A 19911-nucleotide genomic window follows, 5' to 3' on the forward strand; every position below is an offset into this window, starting at 1 on the left:
GGTCGGAGCAGAGGGGGGAGCAGAGATAGAGGGGGGAGCAGAGAGGAGGGGGAGAGAGGTGGAGAGAGAGAGGGGGAGCAGAGAGGAGGGGGAGAGAGGTGGGAGCGAGAGGGGGAGCAGAGAGTAAGGGGAGAGAGGAGGGAGCGAGAGAGGGGGGGAGCAGAGAGGAGGGGGAGAGAGAGAGGGAGGAGCAGAGGGGGAGCAGAGAGAGAGGGGAGCAGAGAGGAGGGGAGAGAGGAGGGAGCGAGAGAGGGGGAGCAGAGAGAGAGGGCGGAGCAGAGGGGAGCAGAGAGGGGGGAGAGAGGTGGAGAGAGAGAGGGGGGAGCAGAGAGGAGGGGAGAGAGAGAGAGAGGGGGCAGAGAGGAGGGGGGAGAGAGAGAGAGGGGGAGCAGAGAGGAGGGGAGAGAGGGGGAAGAGAGAGAGAGAGGGGAGAGAGAGAGAGAGAGAGAGAGAGAGAGAGAGAGAGGGGGTGGGGGTCAGAGAGGAAGTAGAGAGAGAGGGGGAGCAGAGAGGAGGGGAGAGAGAGGGGGAGCAGAGAGGAGGGAGAGAGAGAGGGGGCAGAGAGGGGGGGAGAGAGAGAGAGAGAGGGGGAGCAGAGAGGAGGGAGAGAGAGAGAGGGGGATCAGAGAGGAGGTAGAGAGAGAGGGGGGGTGCAGAGGAGGTAGAGAGAGAGAGAGAGAGAGAGAGAGGGAGCAGAGAGGATGTAGAGAGAGAGAGGGGGAGCAGAGAGGAGGTAGAGAGAGAGAGAGAGAAAGAGAGAGAGAGAGGGGGGGGCAGAGAGGATGTAGAGAGAGAGAGGGGGAGCAGAGAGGATGTAGAAAGAGAGAGGGGGGAGCAGAGAGGATGTAGAGAGAGAGAGAAAAGAGAGAGAGAGGGGGAGCAGAGAGGAGGTAGAGAGAGAGAGGGGGAGCAGAGAGGATGTAGAGAGAGAGAGAACAGTGAGGTGTCCAGCACTTAAATTGCCTGTTTATTTCCAGTCAATGCATCAATTACACTGATACAGAGAGCAGGAGAGAGAAAGGGCAGAGAGAGTGTGTGAGTGAGTGTGTCATGGACATGTTTGTATCTGAGTGTGTTATCCAGAAAGAACACAAGGAGGATAGAGAAGAGAGATGTGGTCTATATTTGTTTTGTTACAGGGGAGACATGGAGAGGATATTATACCATGTGCAAGAGGGGGTATAGAGGGATGATGTGGTTAGGTGGTCAGTGCACTGACGCACACAGTGTATGTGTGTGTGTGTGTTGAAGGGGTGCCAGTATGTGGATCGGCAGCAGAACCTTTCCTCTCGGGGGAGAAAGGGGCGTGTCTGTGCCTGGGACAGGCTCCAGTGATTAGTGGAGCTCAGCAGACAGAATTGATCAAACTCAGCTGAGGGCACAAGCCGTTTCTGCCTGCAACTCTGCAATCTGTCTCCCACTTACACATCATAAGAGAGGGACAAATGGGGACTGTTCCATATGCCTTCTTACAGCCTCACATGTTAGACTGGTGATGTCCTTTTCTCCCAGGTACTTTAGCTACATATCTGGTTATGTCAGACCGTGTTGACGGTAGTTGTTGTTACTATAGTGTTGTCACAGTGGCACTACACAGGTAGAAAAACAACTGTACGTAAAAGGGAATGGCGATTCTTTTTAGTCACATTCTGTGACAGGGAGCGCTGAACCCGTCATCTAGGGATTGTTAACGGATACTCTTGAATTACGTTGCTGAGTGCAGGACCGCGTTTGGGAAACACTGAACTAGTGAACAGCCAATCCTGTAAAATGGAGGGAAAAGATCTCATTTGATGAGAATAAGTGTAGCTGCTGCTTCTGCAAAAGCGAATGGATCCAAATGAGCAAATAAAAACAAGTAGACGTGGCAACTTGATCACATGCTTGGAGCAAAGCTTTCCCACACTGATCCTTGTAATAGGGAGGTGGTCTCTTCAACCACAAATCTGACTGGTACGCTCACCTCTGTGTGCTATATTATTAGCGTGTGGCACATGGACAGTGTGTTCCTCCCTCTAGCTCTTCAACTATTCTGTACACACCATCCCTCATCTCTGCCTCTCAATTTGTCATTTAGTGAGGGATGGGGAAATTGAGGTGGGAAGGGAGAGGGTGAGGGAGATGACAGGGAAGAGAGGAGGGGAGGGGTCATGAACTCATTGGAGGATAGGTTGGAAGCAGGAATTACTGTCAGCCTCAGCAACGGTTCAATTAGGCTCAACTCAACGAGTGACAGGAAGGGACACTGGTCAATCCTAAGGCAAAACACAAGCATGCCCAATCCCTCGCTAACGTGTGTGTGTGTGTGTGTGTTATGAATGTGATTTTGAGGATTATTGCTTTTGTATTTGGTGTGTGTGTGTGTGTGTGTGTGTGTGTGTGTGTGTGTGTGTGTGTGTGTGTGTGTGTGTGTGTGTGTGTGTGTGTGTGTGTGTGTGTGTGTGTGTGTGTGTGTGTGTGTGTGTGTGTGTGTGTGTGTGTGTTTAGTGACCGGTCCTCGTCCCCCAGGGATGGCTCACACAGCCCTTTTATGACCAGTGAAATAATGAATCATCTGATCATGAATCTGAGAATGTTATTAATTAGAGCTCCGGCACAAGGATGAACGTTTCAAAATCTCTCCCTCCATCACCCCCTCTGATTCTCTACCCTCCTATCTATGTCACCTTTCTCATTTCCTACCTTCCTCTCTCATATCTTTTAAAACATGGCCCGCCTGTCCTTCTTGCTCCTACACACCCACATCCTTCCCCGTCCCTCTTTTTTCCCCCCCTCTTGACATTAGTCTCACTTGCTACTCTATTTGACTCAGTCCGCACCAATATTTGTATTTCCGACGAAGACCTGACGCTATCTCGTCACTTAATATTTCCCCCCCGCCTTTTCATTCTTTTTCCCCACATTTCCCCTGCAACCACTTTCTTCTTCACCCTCTCTCCTCCGCCTGAATAAGACGCATCCAATCTCATCTAGTTAAGCATTTAGAGAGACGGCTGATCGCAGAATAGAGAACTGTCTGAAGGGCTCAAAATGGCACCGGCACAAAAGGATAGATGAAACAGAAAGGCCAGACTGCAGACAGAGAAGAGGGATGGAGGGAGAGATTTATGGAGAGAAATCCGCAAATGAGGAGAAAGGGAGTCACAGAGAACGATTTTGAATGAGATTAGAGGGAGGCAGAGCTGGGGAGAGAGAGCAAATGAGAGAGACAGAGAGAATGAGAGAGACCGAGAGAATGAGAGAGAATGGGAGACCGAGAGAATGAGAGAGACAGAGAGAATGAGAGACACAGAATGAGAGAGACAGAGAGGATGAGAGAGACAGAGAGAATGAGAGAGACCGAGAGGATGAGAGAGGCCGAGAGGATGAGAGAGACAGAGAGGATGAGAGAGCCAGAGAGGATGAGAGAGACAGAGAGGATGAGAGAGACCGAGGATGAGAAAGACCGAGAGGATGAGAGAGACAGAGAGGATGAGAGAGACAGAGAGGATGAGAGAGGGGAAATTGAGCATCACATGCGGCATATGGGTCTCTTAATTAACTGTGCTAAAAGCTTTCTTATTAGGACTGATGCTCTACAGTGGAGGGAGGAAGAGAAAACACTCTCTTTCAGCTGCCTGCCGAGCCCAGCCTCAGAGACACAGAGACAGGGAATAAGGAGGAGTTTACTGTAAATGTTGTCCTAGGTGTGAAAGAAGAAAAGTTTGAGGCCATCTGATAATGTGAGTTAATCTCACATACTTTCTCTCTTCGCTCTGTATTTATAATTGCTGTTTCTCTCTCTCTCTCTCTCTCTCTCTCTCTCTCTCTCTCTCTCTCTCTCTCTCTCTCTCTCTCTCTCTCTCTCTCTCTCTCTCTCTCTCTCTCTCTCTCTCTCTCTCTCTCTCTCTCTCTCTCTCTCTCTCTCTCTCTCTCTCTCTCTCTCTCTCTCTCTCTCTCTCTCTCTTCTCTCTCTCTCTCTCTCTCTCTCTCTCTCTCTCTCTCTCTCTCTCTCTCTCTCTCTCTCTCTCTCTCTCTCTCTCTCTCTCTCTCTCTCTCTCTCTCTCTCTCTCTCTCTCTCTCTCTCTCTCTCTCTCTCTCTCTCTCTCTCTCTCTCCACTGCCAGTGAATAGATGTTATGTGCAGCACCATGTTAAAAGTCCAGTCACATCGCACCGTGTCTGTGCGAGAGAGTATGTGTGTGTCCAATCATTTCAGGTTACTGCGTCTCCGCTGTCTCCAATGACTGATTCACATGAAATCAGAGTGACTAACAAACGGACACACACATTGTATTGTATTCTCCGTTTATGTACTCGAACACCTCTTTGCCAAAACAGTATAGGATTTTCCTTTCTCTAATGCCTTTGGGAACAATAAAAGGCAAAATGGAGAGAGAGGAAGAGGAAGGCAGGCAGAAGGGAAAAGAGCTGTGATGCTTCAATGCAATTTTAATAATAGAATAAGCTAATAAACACAGAGCAATACAACCGGCTCATCTTTACATTTTACTGCTGACTGGGGACTGTTGGCAGTCTCTTGGTGGCTGTTCTGCATCCAGTACCCACACATCATACCCATAATTCATATACTGACAGATGGCCTAATTCAGCCGATCACAACATTATCACATTCATGTATTCACAATCACACGAAGCTGCAGAAGACCCACGTGGGAAGAAAAGATGCAAGTGTACACAGCATCTGATCACACACACACACACACACACACACACACACACACACACACACACACACACACACACACACACACACACACACACACACACACACACACACACACACACACACACACACACACACACACACACACACACACACACACCAAATACAAAAGCAATAATCCTCAAAATCACATTCATAACACACACACACACACACGTTAGCGAGGGATTGGGCATGCTTGTGTTTTGCCTTAGGATTGACCAGTGTCCCTTCCCTGTCACTCGTTGAGTTGAGCCTAATTGAACCGTTGCTGAGGCTGACAGTAATTCCTGCTTCCAACCTATCCTCCAATGAGTTCATGACCCCTCCCCTCCTCTCTTCCCTGTCATCTCCCTCACCCTCTCCCTTCCCACCTCAATTTCCCCCATCCCTCACTAAATGACAAATTGAGAGGCAGAGATGAGGGGATGGTGTGTACAGAATAGTTGAAGAGCTAGAGGGAGGAACACACTGAGCCGTACACACACACACACACATACTCTCACACAGCTATAAACCTACATAAATGTAGTATTATTCACACAGAGATTTCACACACCCATATGTGAATGTTATTCACACTTCAGCAAGGTCTCTCTCATACTTCCCACTGCTTAGGAAGGGTGTTATCACAGCTGTTTTTCCTCACACATCACAACAGTCCAATGTGCGACGCGGGGTCTACGTTTTTGCATCCATTTGAATGTTAATCCTCCAACGTGCTCATCGTTCCTCACCCAGCATGACCCCATTCCCCATAGGTGCGTAGGCTAAATGCTGTTGAGCGTATAAAAGAGGTGTATGAAGGGCGATACTAAAATCCCTGAAGCATAAGAGGACAATACCTATGTGATGAGATTCTGATTGTTGCTGTATCCCGGCCTCTTCTGCTCTCACATCAATGGCTTCCCCCAGAGCTCTCCGTGTGTGGTATTATTACAGGGTGTTATAACGGCCACCTGGAGAGTTTACACTGTAAATCAGGGTCGGGGGTCAATTCCAATTCAAAAACACTCGACTCTGAAGTGAACGTAAAACTTCAATTGTTTTAAACGAATAGCTTCTCCTTTTCAGTTTATTGAGACACCACTGACAATACATTTCTCTTTTTTCTTCTTCAGTTATTCAAATTGGAGTTTTGGTTCACTTGACTGACATTTCAAATGGACCCCAACCCTGCTTTAAATACAACCGATAGGTACTGTGCATATTGATTCATGAATGGATGGATAGATGGTCAAATGATTCCATGGTACTTATTCAGATTGATGCGGTATCTTGTTCTGCTTTTTTGGTCATTCGTTAATCATAGCAACACATCACGTTGTCACGGTACACATTATAGCCGGTGACCCTTTCGTCAAGTTCAATTATTATTGAACACGACTGTGCGTCATTGTTTCTGTGTCTATGGCATATGGTTGTGCCGCGCCCTCACGGATGGCTTTTTCTGTTTTCTCCACAGAGAGTCACTGTGAAAGGCTGAGGCCACAGTGGAGCATCAAAGGACAGGTGTGACTGAAGAGGCATTTCATATCCCCTCTGATCAACAACAGAGAGGAACCTGTCTCTACTGGCGTCAGGACAGGTCGACCTAAAAAAAAAAGATTTTCAAAAGTTTCAAGAACGCTACCCTCAAACAAGCAAGGCTGACGATATCAAGTCTTTGAATGGGACTGAGTATCATGTCTTCATGATTGGCCTCAGTTCATTTGTTTTCAAATACCAAAGCCTAATAATGGTTGACATGGTTTAATGCTCGCAATGTTGTTAGTTCAAGAAAACTTTTCTGTCTCCTAGAAGACTAATATATTTGGTGGGATTCCTTTTTGGTAAAGGAACTGAGGCATAGAATAGAATAGAATAGAATAGAATAGAATAGAATAGAATAGAATAGAATAGGGCAACAGGATCTTAGGCTAAACCTACTTTTAATCTTTTTAGATCCGTCGAAATATTCAGTCTCCTTAGTATATTCCATCCCCATTCTGCCCAGCTCTGAGAGGGAAACGGATAAGATGATGTGGACTCCACTCCGATTGGGATATGGCTTTGAGATCAGACATTCCGGGAATCGAAGCGAGGGCTCTACTGAGATAGAGCGCACCCGGTTACTCCCACAGCCAGCAGCATTTTCTCTGAAGGATTTTTTTCTTGGGAAAATCCAAGCCCACACCAAGGCCTAAGGCAAGTGTACAGTAGGGCTGCCTGGGAGTAGTCTGAATCCTGGAGGTGGACTGGATCTATTTATCCACTGCACCAGGACCCACAGGCTCCAGGGGAGACAGACTCGCAGCTCCAGCTTGGACAAGACGAGGTGAGAGAGCTGTGTTCGCATCATCTCCACTAACAATTAGCCATGGATTTAATTAGCACTTTCTCGCTATACCACAAATCTGTATAATGTACAACACAAAGGGGGCTTTTTTATTCAAAGTAACACATTTAGACATCAGCCTGTAATAGACTAACAGATTGATGAATTGCGTTGTGGTTTCCAGATCGGTGCAATAGTAATTAGTGTACGGGACTGGAAGAGATGCTGAATGTTATTATCCAGTGTTTGTTTATTGGGAGGGTTTGTCAGAGAGAGGGTTTCCGTGCTTTTTCTCTTTTAGGTATTCATCATCTGAAGGAGAAAGGGACAGCAAGACTGGATTAAAGAAGCACCGCCGTAGACCAGAGAGAGTGCGAGAGAGAGAGACAGAACGAGAGGGAGAGAAAGAGAGAGAGAGAGAGAGGTATGGGAAGAGAGGAGCGAGTAGTGCACTGGTCACACTCCAAAGGATGCATAGAAATTTGCAGAGAGAGGGAGAGGAAGAGGGACGGATGAAATGGGAGAATCAAAGGGAGACGAGGAGTAGGCGATAAAAAGAGCCACTTACTCATCAAACAGAGAGAATGAAGGATTAAGACATGTTTTGATATATATACATAGAGATGCAGGGAGACGAAGAAGGAACTTTAGCAAGAGTAGGGGAGAGAGGGAAGAGGTTGTGAAACAGGGCAGCATGGTGAAACACACAGAGAGAGAGAGAGAGAGAGAGAGAACCAGGGAGAAATTGTGACTCAATCAGCCACCTCATTGCTCACGCAGGGCACGTGCAGGAGAGGAGTGTGACAAGGAAGGCAGAGGGAGGAAAGGAAAGAGAGAGAGAGAGAGAGACGGTGTCTTCAATTAGACATGTTACACAAACCTCTCTCTTTATATTGCACATTAGAACATTGGCTTGAATCGTCCCCACACACATGCATAAACAACGGCAAATATGTGCATGCAGTAGTAGACACACATACAGTGGAGGCTTGCAGGAGGACTTATAGGAGGACGGGCTCATTGTAAATGGCTGGAGTGGAATTAATGGAGTAAAACACGTGGTTTCCATATGTTTGATGTGTTTGATAGCGTTCCATTGAGTCCATTCCAGCCATTACAATGAGCCCGTCCTGCTATATTTCCTCCCACCAGCCTCTGACATACACACACAGGTCATTTCCTGTGTAATTTGTATGTCTATTTAATCTCTACACTGGGCAGTGTACTGTATGCCAACAGAGCTGGGGAGGTGATACAGATGATACAGTCTGTCTCAGGTTCTGCCTGGCCTCTGCACGTCCAGTTCAACCGCTCTAAACCACCACCATGCTCAAACTGAGAAGCAGGGCCTGAGTGACGGCAGCAAAAAACGGTTTAATGTACATTAATCCATCTAAGAGATATATTCTGCCCCCATCCGACCATTACTCAGTGTTAGCTAACACCCCCCCTGTCCTGTCCTGAAATCTAAATAGTGCATTTGATTTATTAATGGGTATTCTCTGCTTTTAATTTCTACTTTGGTTAAAAGTGTTGCCAACTCAACTAATAAAAAATGGACTCCCGGATGTACTCCCGGAATATAAGTATGTGAGACGGAAAGAGAGATAGAGTCAGAGAGAGAGAGGAAGAGAAATTGAGAGTTTTAAATCTAGTGTCTTTCCTGTAATTGCCAAATAACATAAGTGGATAAAAGAAAGTTCATGCATAGATATTGAGTTTTCTAAAAAACGTGTTTGTGCAGTATTGCCTTACAAGCGTGTGTGTGTGTCCACTACAGTACTTCTAGTCTGGCTGGGAAATGCAATAACAGAGAGAGTGAAGTGCCAACATGGCAAAATGTCCATGATGATGGAGCACCTCTTTCAATTCAGATCGAACAGCCAACCTGGACATATCACAGTCAGGAATTCGTCAGCACCAGAAATCACATGCACCATTTCATATTCATTTATTCCTATTTTATATCATCTGATGTATTTGGTATTCGCCTCTGCTCATGTGTCAGAGTGGCCCTCCACTCCATGCGGCAGCATTGTGCTGCAGGGGGGGGGGGGCAACGACTCCTCTGTTAATACTTACAGGATTTGCTTTTAATCTGGGGTTCCTGGGGTAGAGACATGGAGCCAAATGACTTCATAGAGCAGCAGTGACAGTAGTAACAGCAGCAGCAGAGACAGTAGTAACAGCAGCAGCAGAGACAGTAGTAACAGCAGCAGCAGAGACAGTAGTAACAGCAGCAGCAGAGACAGTAGTAACAGCAGCAGCAGAGACAGTAGTAACAGCAGCAGCAGAGACAGTAGTAACAGCAGCAGCAGAGACAGTAGTAACAGCAGCAGCAGAGACAGTAGTAACAGCAGCAGCAGAGTAGTAACAGCAGCAGCAGAGACAGTAGTAACAGCAGCAGCAGAGACAGTAGTAACAGCAGCAGCAGAGACAGTAGTAACAGCAGCAGCAGAGACAGTAGTAACAACAGCAGCAGAGACAGTAGTAACAGCAGCAGCAGAGGCAGTAGTAACAACAGCAGCAGAGACAGTAGTAACAGCAGCAGCAGTGACAGTAGTAACAACAGCAGCAGTGACAGTAGTAACAACAGCAGCAGAGGCAGTAGTAACAACAGCAGCAGAGACAGTAGTAACAGCAGCAGAGACAGTAGTAACAGCAGCAGCAGAGGCAGTAGTAACAACAGCAGCAGAGACAGTAGTAACAGCAGCAGCAGTGACAGTAGTAACAACAGCAGCAGTGACAGTAGTAACAGCAGCAGCAGAGACAGTAGTAACAGCAGCAGCAGAGACAGTAGTAGCAGCAGCAGCAGAGACAGTAGTAGCAGCAGCAGAGCAGTAGTAACAGCAGCAGCAGAGACAGTAGTAACAGCAGCAGCAGAGACAGTAGTAACAGCAGCAGCAGAGACAGTAGTAACAGCAGCAGCAGAGACAGTAGTGACAGCAGCAGCAGAGACAGTAGTAACAGCAGCAGCAGAGACAGTAGTAACAGCAGCAGCAGTGACAGTAGTAACAGCAGCAGCAGAGACAGTAGTAACAGCAGCAGCAGAGACAGTAGTAACAGCAGCAGCAGAGACAGTAGTAACAGCAGCAGCAGAGACAGTAGTAACAGCAGCAGCAGAGACAGTAGTAACAGCAGCAGCAGAGACAGTAGTAACAGCAGCAGCAGAGACAGTAGTAACAACAGCAGCAGTGACAGTAGTAACAGCAGCAGCAGAGACAGTAGTAACAACAGCAGCAGAGACAGTAGTAACAGCAGCAGCAGTGACAGTAGTAACAACAGCAGCAGAGACAGTAGTAACAGCAGCAGCAGAGACAGTAGTAACAACAGCAGCAGAGACAGTAGTAACAGCAGCAGCAGAGACAGTAGTAACAGCAGCAGCAGAGACAGTAGTAACAGCAGCAGCAGAGACAGTAGTAACAACAGCAGCAGAGACAGTAGTAACAACAGCAGCAGAGACAGTAGTAACAGCAGCAGCAGTGACAGTAGTAACAACAGCAGCAGAGACAGTAGTAACAGCAGCAGCAGAGACAGTAGTAACAACAGCAGCAGAGACAGTAGTAACAGCAGCAGCAGAGACAGTAGTAACAGCAGCAGCAGAGACAGTAGTAACAGCAGCAGCAGAGACAGTAGTAACAGCAGCAGCAGTGACAGTAGTAACAACAGCAGCAGTGACAGTAGTAACAACAGCAGCAGAGTAACAGACAGTAACAGCAGCAGCAGCAGTGACAGTAGTAACAGCAGCAGCAGAGACAGTAGTAACAACAGCAGCAGAGACAGTAGTAACAGCAGCAGCAGAGACAGTAGTAACAGCAGCAGCAGAGACAGTAGTAACAGCAGCAGCAGAGACAGTAGTAACAGCAGCAGCAGAGACAGTAGTGACAGCAGCAGCAGAGACAGTAGTAACAGCAGCAGCAGAGACAGTAGTAACAACAGCAGCAGAGACAGTAGTAACAACAGCAGCAGAGACAGTAGTAACAACAGCAGCAGAGACAGTAGTAACAGCAGCAGCAGAGACAGTAGTAACAACAGCAGCAGAGACAGTAGTAACAGCAGCAGCAGTGACAGTAGTAACAACAGCAGCAGAGACAGTAGTAACAACAGCAGCAGAGACAGTAGTAACAGCAGCAGCAGAGACAGTAGTAACAACAGCAGCAGAGACAGTAGTAACAGCAGCAGCAGAGACAGTAGTAACAGCAGCAGCAGTGACAGTAGTAACAACAGCAGCAGAGACAGTAGTAACAACAGCAGCAGAGACAGTAGTAACAACAGCAGCAGAGACAGTAGTAACAACAGCAGCAGAGACAGTAGTAACAGCAGCAGCAGAGACAGTAGTAACAACAGCAGCAGTGACAGTAGTAACAACAGCAGCAGAGACAGTAGTAACAACAGCAGCAGAGACAGTAGTAACAGCAGCAGCAGAGACAGTAGTAACAACAGCAGCAGTGACAGTAGTAACAGCAGCAGCAGAGACAGTAGTAACAACAGCAGCAGAGACAGTAGTAACAGCAGCAGCAGAGACAGTAGTAACAACAGCAGCAGAGACAGTAGTAACAACAGCAGCAGAGACAGTAGTAACAGCAGCAGCAGAGACAGTAGTGACAGCAGCAGCAGAGACAGTAGTAACAGCAGCAGCAGAGACAGTAGTGACAGCAGCAGCAGAGACAGTAGTGACAGCAGCAGCAGAGACAGTAGTAACAGCAGCAGCAGAGACAGTAGTAACAACAGCAGCAGAGACAGTAGTAACAACAGCAGCAGAGACAGTAGTAACAACAGCAGCAGAGACAGTAGTAACAGCAGCAGCATAGACAGTAGTAACAGCAGCAGCAGTGACAGTAGTAACAGCAGCAGCAGAGACAGTAGTAACAGCAGCAGCAGAGACAGTAGTAACAGCAGCAGCAGAGACAGTAGTAACAACAGCAGCAGAGACAGTAGTAACAGCAGCAGCAGAGACAGTAGTAACAACAGCAGCAGAGACAGTAGTAACAACAGCAGCAGAGACAGTAGTAGCAGCAGCAGCAGAGACAGTAGTAACAACAGCAGCAGAGACAGTAGTAACAGCAGCAGCAGAGACAGTAGTAACAGCAGCAGCAGTGACAGTAGTAACAACAGCAGCAGAGACAGTAGTAACAACAGCAGCAGAGACAGTAGTAACAACAGCAGCAGAGACAGTAGTAACAGCAGCAGCAGAGACAGTAGTAACAGCAGCAGCAGAGACAGTAGTAACAACAGCAGCAGTGACAGTAGTAACAACAGCAGCAGAGACAGTAGTAACAGCAGCAGCAGAGACAGTAGTAACAACAGCAGCAGTGACAGTAGTAACAGCAGCAGCAGAGACAGTAGTAACAACAGCAGCAGAGACAGTAGTAACAGCAGCAGCAGAGACAGTAGTAACAGCAGCAGCAGAGACAGTAGTAACAGCAGCAGCAGAGACAGTAGTGACAGCAGCAGCAGAGACAGTAGTAACAACAGCAGCAGAGACAGTAGTAACAACAGCAGCAGAGACAGTAGTAACAGCAGCAGCAGAGACAGTAGTAACAGCAGCAGCAGAGACAGTAGTAACAGCAGCAGCAGAGACAGTAGTGACAGCAGCAGCAGAGACAGTAGTGACAGCAGCAGCAGAGACAGTAGTAACAGCAGCAGCAGAGACAGTAGTAACAACAGCAGCAGAGACAGTAGTAACAACAGCAGCAGAGACAGTAGTAACAACAGCAGCAGAGACAGTAGTAACAGCAGCAGCAGAGACAGTAGTAACAGCAGCAGCAGTGACAGTAGTAACAGCAGCAGCAGAGACAGTAGTAACAACAGACAGTAACAGCAGAGACAGTAGTAACAGCAGCAGCAGAGACAGTAGTAACAACAGCAGCAGAGACAGTAGTAACAGCAGCAGCAGAGACAGTAGTAACAACAGCAACAGCAGCAGAGACAGTAGTAACAACAGCAGCAGAGACAGTAGTAGCAGCAGCAGCAGAGACAGTAGTAACAACAGCAGCAGAGACAGTAGTAACAACAGCAGCAGAGACAGTAGTAACAGCAGCAGAGACAGTAGTAACAACAGCAGCAGAGACAGTAGTAACAACAGCAGCAGAGACAGTAGTAACAGCAGCAGCAGAGACAGTAGTAACAACAGCAGCAGAGACAGTAGTAACAACAGCAGTAACAACAGCAGCAGAGACAGTAGTAACAACAGCAGCAGAGACAGTAGTAACAACAGCAGCAGAGACAGTAGTAACAACAGCAGCAGAGACAGTAGTAACAGCAGCAGCAGAGACAGTAGTAACAACAGCAGCAGAGACAGTAGTAACAGCAGAGACAGTAACAGAGACAGTGACAGTAGTAGCAGCAGCAGCAGAGACAGTAGTAACAACAGCAGCAGAGACAGTAGTAACAGCAGCAGAGACAGTAGTAACAACAGCAGCAGAGACAGTAGTAACAACAGCAGCAGAGACAGTAGTAACAACAGCAGCAGAGACAGTAGTAACAACAGCAGCAGAGACAGTAGTAACAACAGCAGCAGAGACAGTAGTAACAACAGCAGCAGAGACAGTAGTAACAACAGCAGCAGAGACAGTAGTAACAACAGCAGCAGAGACAGTAGTAACAACAGCAGCAGAGACAGTAGTAACAGCAGCATCAGCAGCGAGTCGGGAAAAATGGCCACAAGATGGATGCTGTCTCAGATCCCAGGTGGAACATAGTGGTGTAGTGCTCACATCAAGGCACTTATCCTCAATGGCTCATGGGTAACATTCTAATCAGACATTCACGGCTGTTACTGAAACGTTCACAGAAATCATGTCGTACGGTCACTGGGAGATTTGACTTAAGAGTTGAATGTGCGTATCTCATGTTTGGATTTGGCGCTAAGGGACAGTATTCAAATGAAAGGTAAGACATGGTAACAGCATCGTCTGCACGTTACTTTGATTTTAAGCATCTGCTCAGAGTTTATAAATTGAGTGGATTAGGTACGTTCGTGTAGTTATTTATAAATTGATGTCTGCATATTTCAAGCCATTAATAGTGATATATTTGAAATGTATTTAATACAATCATGTGTTTTTGTAGACTACAGGACATTTTGAAGGCAGCTGATTCAGATTTACTAGCAGTAGCATCAGTTCAGAACTAATGACTCTGAAGAGGCCTAGGGTCTTTTCCAGACAAGCAATGAGGCTCACTGATTGGACTCTGCTGACTCAAGCACAATGAATGGGGTTCTAATAGTTTCTCTCTCACAGAAAATACTATATACACTGTACATTACTGCCAAAGACAAGGCCTTGCAGAATGGTTCATTCATCCTATATTGAGATGCGTACAAACAATAATCTACGGGCATTCGATTTTGGGTTGATAGTACAAGGATGACTGAATCGGGCCGTATTGTAGCATAGCAAAAGTATATGGGGAATGTGTTTTTCTTCTCAGCCTCCTCTGTTTTGACCATCCTTTGATTTATTTATTTCCTTCATCACCTTGGCCATCTCTTGTTTGCATCACGCCTTCCTCTGCACCAATCCCTAAATTTGAAATTAGATTCAAGGACATGGGCATGTAAGATAAGCTTCGTGCCAGTATTATCTCCACTCTGCCATCAATCGAGGGGATTTCCCGATACACTGCCATCGTCTTTGGTTATCATTCCCAGATTTTCCTTATCATGAATATGTGGATGTGAGTGCTGCTAGATATGGTTTCTGTGGTGGATATCATGGTGAAGATAGCAACAGTCAATGCGCTCATTCTAGAACTGCTCTCTCTCTCCTTCCTCTCTCCCTCCTATGTCTCTCTCTCTCTCTTTCTGTCTCCCTCCTCTCTCTCTCCTATGTGTCTGTCTCTCTCTCTCCTCTGTCTCTCCTTTTTCTGTCTCTCTCGCTCTCTCTCTCATTCCTGTCTCTCTCTCCTTCCTCTGTCTCTCTCTCTCCCCCTGTCTCTCTCTCCCTCTGTCTCTCTCTCCCTCTGTCTGTCTCTCCATCCCTCTGTCTGTCTCTCTCTCTCTCTCCCTCCGTCTCTCTCTCCCCGTCTCCCTCTCCCTCTGTCTCCCTCTCCCTCTGTCTCTCTCTCTCTCTCTCGTTCTCTCTCTCTCTCTCGTTCCCTCTCTCCCTCCTCTCTGTCTCTCTCTCCCTCCTCTCTGTCTCTCTCTCCCTCCTCTCTGTTTCTCTCTCCCTCTCTGTCTGTCTCTCTCTCTGTCTCTCTCTCTCTCCTCTCTGTCTCTCTCTCTCTCTCTCTCCTCTCTGTCTCTCTCTCTCCTTTGTCTCACTCTCCTCTCTATGTAAATTGATCCGGCTGTCCTCTCCATCTTGCTCCAGTTCCAGTATTGGAAAATGTAGGGCTGTTTTGTGTACTGTAACCTGCCTTAGGCGACTGCCTGTCTGGCCAGCCCATTTCCACACAAACACCCTCCCCATTCCCTTCACGCAGCCCCACATTGCCTGACGTCTCCCGAATACAGATGACTGTAACTTTGACTGCAGCAACGTGTGGGGACACATGCAGTACGTGTCGTGTACAGCTTGGCTCATGCTCACACACGTCTATAGACATCTGTGACTGTACACTGCCACACAGCGTGTACCCCTACAATTATACACAGACACACACAGTCTCTCACAACCTTAATGCATCTGCACCGTAGCTGTAAATTAGGTAATTTTCTGTGGATTGGACCAGCCCTGAAAGCATAAGCCAAATGAGTAACCATGGAATGAACAAACTAATGTAACAGTAGGAAGTGCTTAATATAGATAAACTATGTGCCATTCTTTCTGACGCCTGCTTAATCCACCCAATCACAACTCAATATGTTCCCCTAATCCCTCCCACTCTCTCTGCCACATCAATCAATCTTGCCTTTAAAGGGACTGACCCAAATACACTCTTATTTGCACAGCTGCTCAGACTCAAAAATACACACAGCGACTCGCTCTACACTGCCACAAACACATACTGTACACTCATGCTTACACACACACAAACACATACTGTACACTCATGCTTACACACACAAACACATACTGTACACTCATGCTTACACACACACACACACACACACACACACACACACACACACACACACACACACACACACACACACACACACACACACACACACACACACACACACACACACACACACACACACACACACGGAATAGTTCATGTAAAAATTGTGGGATGTTCTGTTTACACAATCTGCTTGGCCAGTGTGCTCTGGAAGAATTCAGACAAATACACTAGTGTGTATGTTATAGGGCCAGGAGATGTCCCTGAACATGTGGTCAGACCAGCAATAACAGGCCCTAGTTATTGGATTTAACCAGGCCCGGTTCTTTCAGGAGACAGATCACAAAACTGTATGGATTGTGTTGTAATTTCCCTTTACCGTCTGACTCAATTTCTCAAAATGATTTGATATATTTGATATATTTCATTGTTTCTTTTACTGAAAGAAAAATACTCTCCAACTCCTGCTGGAAGCAGATTACAATACTGCCACTTCACCATGACAAGGGGATTGAAGTTGAGATATTAAAAGGGATTATAATACTGTAGCAGTTCCATTTCCATGTGACCATGAATCATTTGTTGGATATGGTTTAGGCACAATTAAATAAGGGTACATTGTCAAGCTTGTTATATCCTGGCAATTTGAAGTGATTTTGGAATTTCAATGAAACCTTCTTAGTAATCTGGTCACTTGAGCGGATTGTTAACTAAAACCTGTCTCCTTTTCATTCTTTCCAGGGCTGGCCTGATTTGAGCTCATCATTAGGATTCAAGGAGCTAAGACGTTGAGACCGAGAGGAAGGGAAGTTGAGACCGAGAGGAAGGGAAGTTGAGACCGAGAGGAAGGGAAGTCGATCATCAGCACCATGGCGCCGGAGGGAGTGGCCGAGCTGCGTGATTGGCTGTTCCTCCTGATGCTCTGCCTGACTCTGTTGGCCGAGGTGCTGGAGGTTGCTGCAGCCACAGGGTACGAGGAGGAGGAAGACTTGGTGTGCCCCTCAGTGTGCCGATGTGATGAGGACTTCATCTACTGCAACGACCGTGGCCTGAGCTCTATCCCCCCTCTGCCCCCCTCTGCCACTGTGCTCTACCTTCAGAACAACCACATAGACAACGCCGGGCTTCCCACCTCCCTGGAGCGACACCTAACCGTCCGAGTGGTCTACCTGTACGATAACGAGCTGGATGACTTCCCCATGCACCTGCCCCCTTCCCTCCGGGAGCTGCACCTGCAGGACAACAACATCCGTACGCTTCCCCGCGCCACCCTGGCCCGCATGCCACTGCTGGAGAAATTGCACCTGGACGACAACTCTGTCTCCACCGTCAGCATCGAAGACAAGGCCTTCGTTGACAATCCGCGGCTGCGTCTGCTCTTCCTGTCTCGTAACCACCTGTCCAGCATCCCCTCTGGGCTCCCGGCCTCCCTGGAGGAGCTGAGGTTGGACGACAACCGCATCTCCACCATCCCCACCCACGCCTTCCGCGGCCTCTCCTCCCTGCGACGCCTCGTCCTGGACGGAAACCTCCTGGCCAATCAGCGCATCGCAGACGACACCTTCTCCCGCCTCTCCAACCTGACGGAGCTTTCGCTGGTGCGTAACTCCCTCCTGACACCGCCACTCAACCTGCCCAGCGCCCACTTGCAACGTCTCTCCCTGCAGGACAATGCTCTGATCCACATGCCCCGTGGCTCCTTGGACGGCATGAGGAGGCTCCAAAGACTAGACCTGTCTGGCAACAACCTGACCACCCTGCCTCGGGGCCTGTTCAAAGACCTGGACAGCCTGGGACAACTGCTGGCGCGGGGGAATCCCTGGCACTGTGGCTGTAACCTGCGCTGGCTACATGACTGGCTGCACGCTAGGGGTAACTCCATCACGGTGAGGGGCCTCACCTGCCAGGCGCCCGAAAAGGTTAGAGACATGACCCTCAAGGACCTGACCAGCCAGATGGAGGAGTGTGAAGTCACAGGGGTAGTGCCTGCCGGGGCTGGGGCTGGGGCTGGAGCCACAGGCAGTGGCACCAGAGACAGAGTGGGTGGAGTAGGAGGAGTTGCCGCTAGCTCCACCACCCTTTCCCCTCCACAGGGCTCCCTCTTCACCCTGCGCTCCAAGCGGCCCGGCCTGGGGCTACCAGACTCTGGTCTAGACTACACCCTGGGTAGCAGTGGAGTGGGTAAGAGCCTGGCCCTGAATGTCAAGCCCCTGGCCCACGACAGCATTCGTGTCACTTGGAGCGTGGCCCAGCCCACCTCCTCCTTCAGACTCAGCTGGCTGCGGCTGGGCACCAGCGCTGCCATGGGCTCCATCACAGAGACCCTGGTGAGAGGAGACCGCAGAGAGTACCTGCTCACCTCCCTGCAACCCCGCTCCAGCTACATCATCTGCATGGTGCCCCTGGCGGCCAGCTCCGGGGGTAAAGGAGCCATGGCAGGTGGAGACACTGACTCAGATGAAGCTCCGGTGTGCGCTAAAGCTGAGACGTCAGACCCCGGTCAGCCAGATGTGGGCCAGGAGGACAACCAGGACCCAGAACACATGGCTACTCTGCCTCTGGCTGGGATCATTGGAGGAGCTACTGTCATCGTTTCTCTGGCCCTCATATTCGCCATCTTCTGCTGGTACGGGCATCGGGCCGGACGCCTGTCTTCTCGTGATCAATACAGCCGCGGCAGCTCCAGGAAGAGCAAGCACTACGATGACTACATTGAGTCAGGCACAAAGAAGGACACCACCATCCTGGAGATCCGAGGCCCAGGGTTCCAGATGACGCCCATGGTTACCCACCAGCCGCCCAAGCCCCTCCGGGAGGATTACATCATCCACACTATATTCCCCTCCAATGGCACCGGCCTCTACAAAGGTGCCCACCAAGTGTCCAATGCAGGGTATGGCACCAACCGTGGCTATAGAGAAAGAGGGATCCCAGATATAGACTACTGTTACACGTGATCGACCTGGCCCGTTCCACACTGTTCTAGATGTACTGTATGGATACTGTATTTTGTCCGCATGGGTTCTTCTGAAGAGCCACTTCGTGCCTTCCTCTTCTAGTCTCCCATTCCAACTAAGCCAGCGGTTCACTGCACTGACACTATTTGAATAATTGGCTGGCGGGCCTGCAGGAAACAGCTAGCTGGTACACAAGCAGCAGGAGCGAACGAACGGCCCATTCCAGGTGTTCACACGGACTGCTTCTTCACACACTTAGTAATGATCAGTGAATGTTTTCCTTCACTGCTCCCTCTCTCAGTGACACAAGTGAGAAGAATGTGCCCTCTGTGTTGAGACTGCAGGATATTGTCACTTACAGTACAGTTCCATTCCAGGTCTTATGTTTGGCAAACCACACCAAGATAGAAGGTTCAAAAGTCCTGAAAAGGGTCAGAGAGACAAAACTCTTAGATACACATCACTTGCCCACTGGCCATATTTTGCCCTCTTGTCTCGTCCGTTTAAAATGCCTCAACTATCCTGTGGCGCCCAGTGTGTCCTATCAGTTACCTGAAGACAGGGCTCTGTAAAAGCTGTGAATAGTTCTCTTTCAAACAGCCCACATAACCGCTTGTCTTAAAGCAGACTAGTTGTGGCCTGGTCCAGTGGTTCCACCGGGTGAGGGTCTTGTCAGGGGTGAGGGTCTTGTCAGGGGTGAGGGTCTTGTCAGGGGCGAGGGTCCTTGATGATATCCCTGATGACTTTCGCTAGTTAACGGAACAATGCATTGAATTCAATTGCAGCCCAGGCTTGTAGACACTTTACTTAGATAGACATCCATCCACTGGACTGTGTTTGAAGAAGTCATTGTTCCCTGCGTGTTTCTTTGATCAGTTCCTCACTGCTACCCTTATTTATTGGTTTGGTTTTTGGGGATTTTTT

General features: G+C 48.3%; 1 protein-coding gene across 3 annotated transcripts in view; it reads left to right on the top strand.

Moving 5' to 3' along the window:
- The window catches only part of LOC118390385 (leucine-rich repeat transmembrane protein FLRT1-like), a 35570-nt gene extending 15659 nt beyond the window's left edge, over nt 1-19911 (top strand). The window contains exons 1-3 of one of the 3 annotated variants that reach the window (XM_035780878.2): nt 6899-7021; nt 7323-7445; nt 16772-19911. In XM_035780878.2, coding sequence (XP_035636771.2) covers nt 16900-18987 — 2088 coding nt within the window. In that variant the 5' untranslated portion in view covers nt 6899-7021; nt 7323-7445; nt 16772-16899 and the 3' untranslated portion in view covers nt 18988-19911. Of the gene's footprint in view, nt 1-6887; nt 7022-7322; nt 7446-16771 lie in introns of those variants that run through there. The other 2 variants (XM_052457330.1, XM_035780879.2) reach the window with 2 other exon arrangements.

Source organism: Oncorhynchus keta, chromosome 11 (assembly GCF_023373465.1).
Source record: "Oncorhynchus keta strain PuntledgeMale-10-30-2019 chromosome 11, Oket_V2, whole genome shotgun sequence".
NCBI lineage: Eukaryota > Metazoa > Chordata > Actinopteri > Salmoniformes > Salmonidae > Oncorhynchus > Oncorhynchus keta.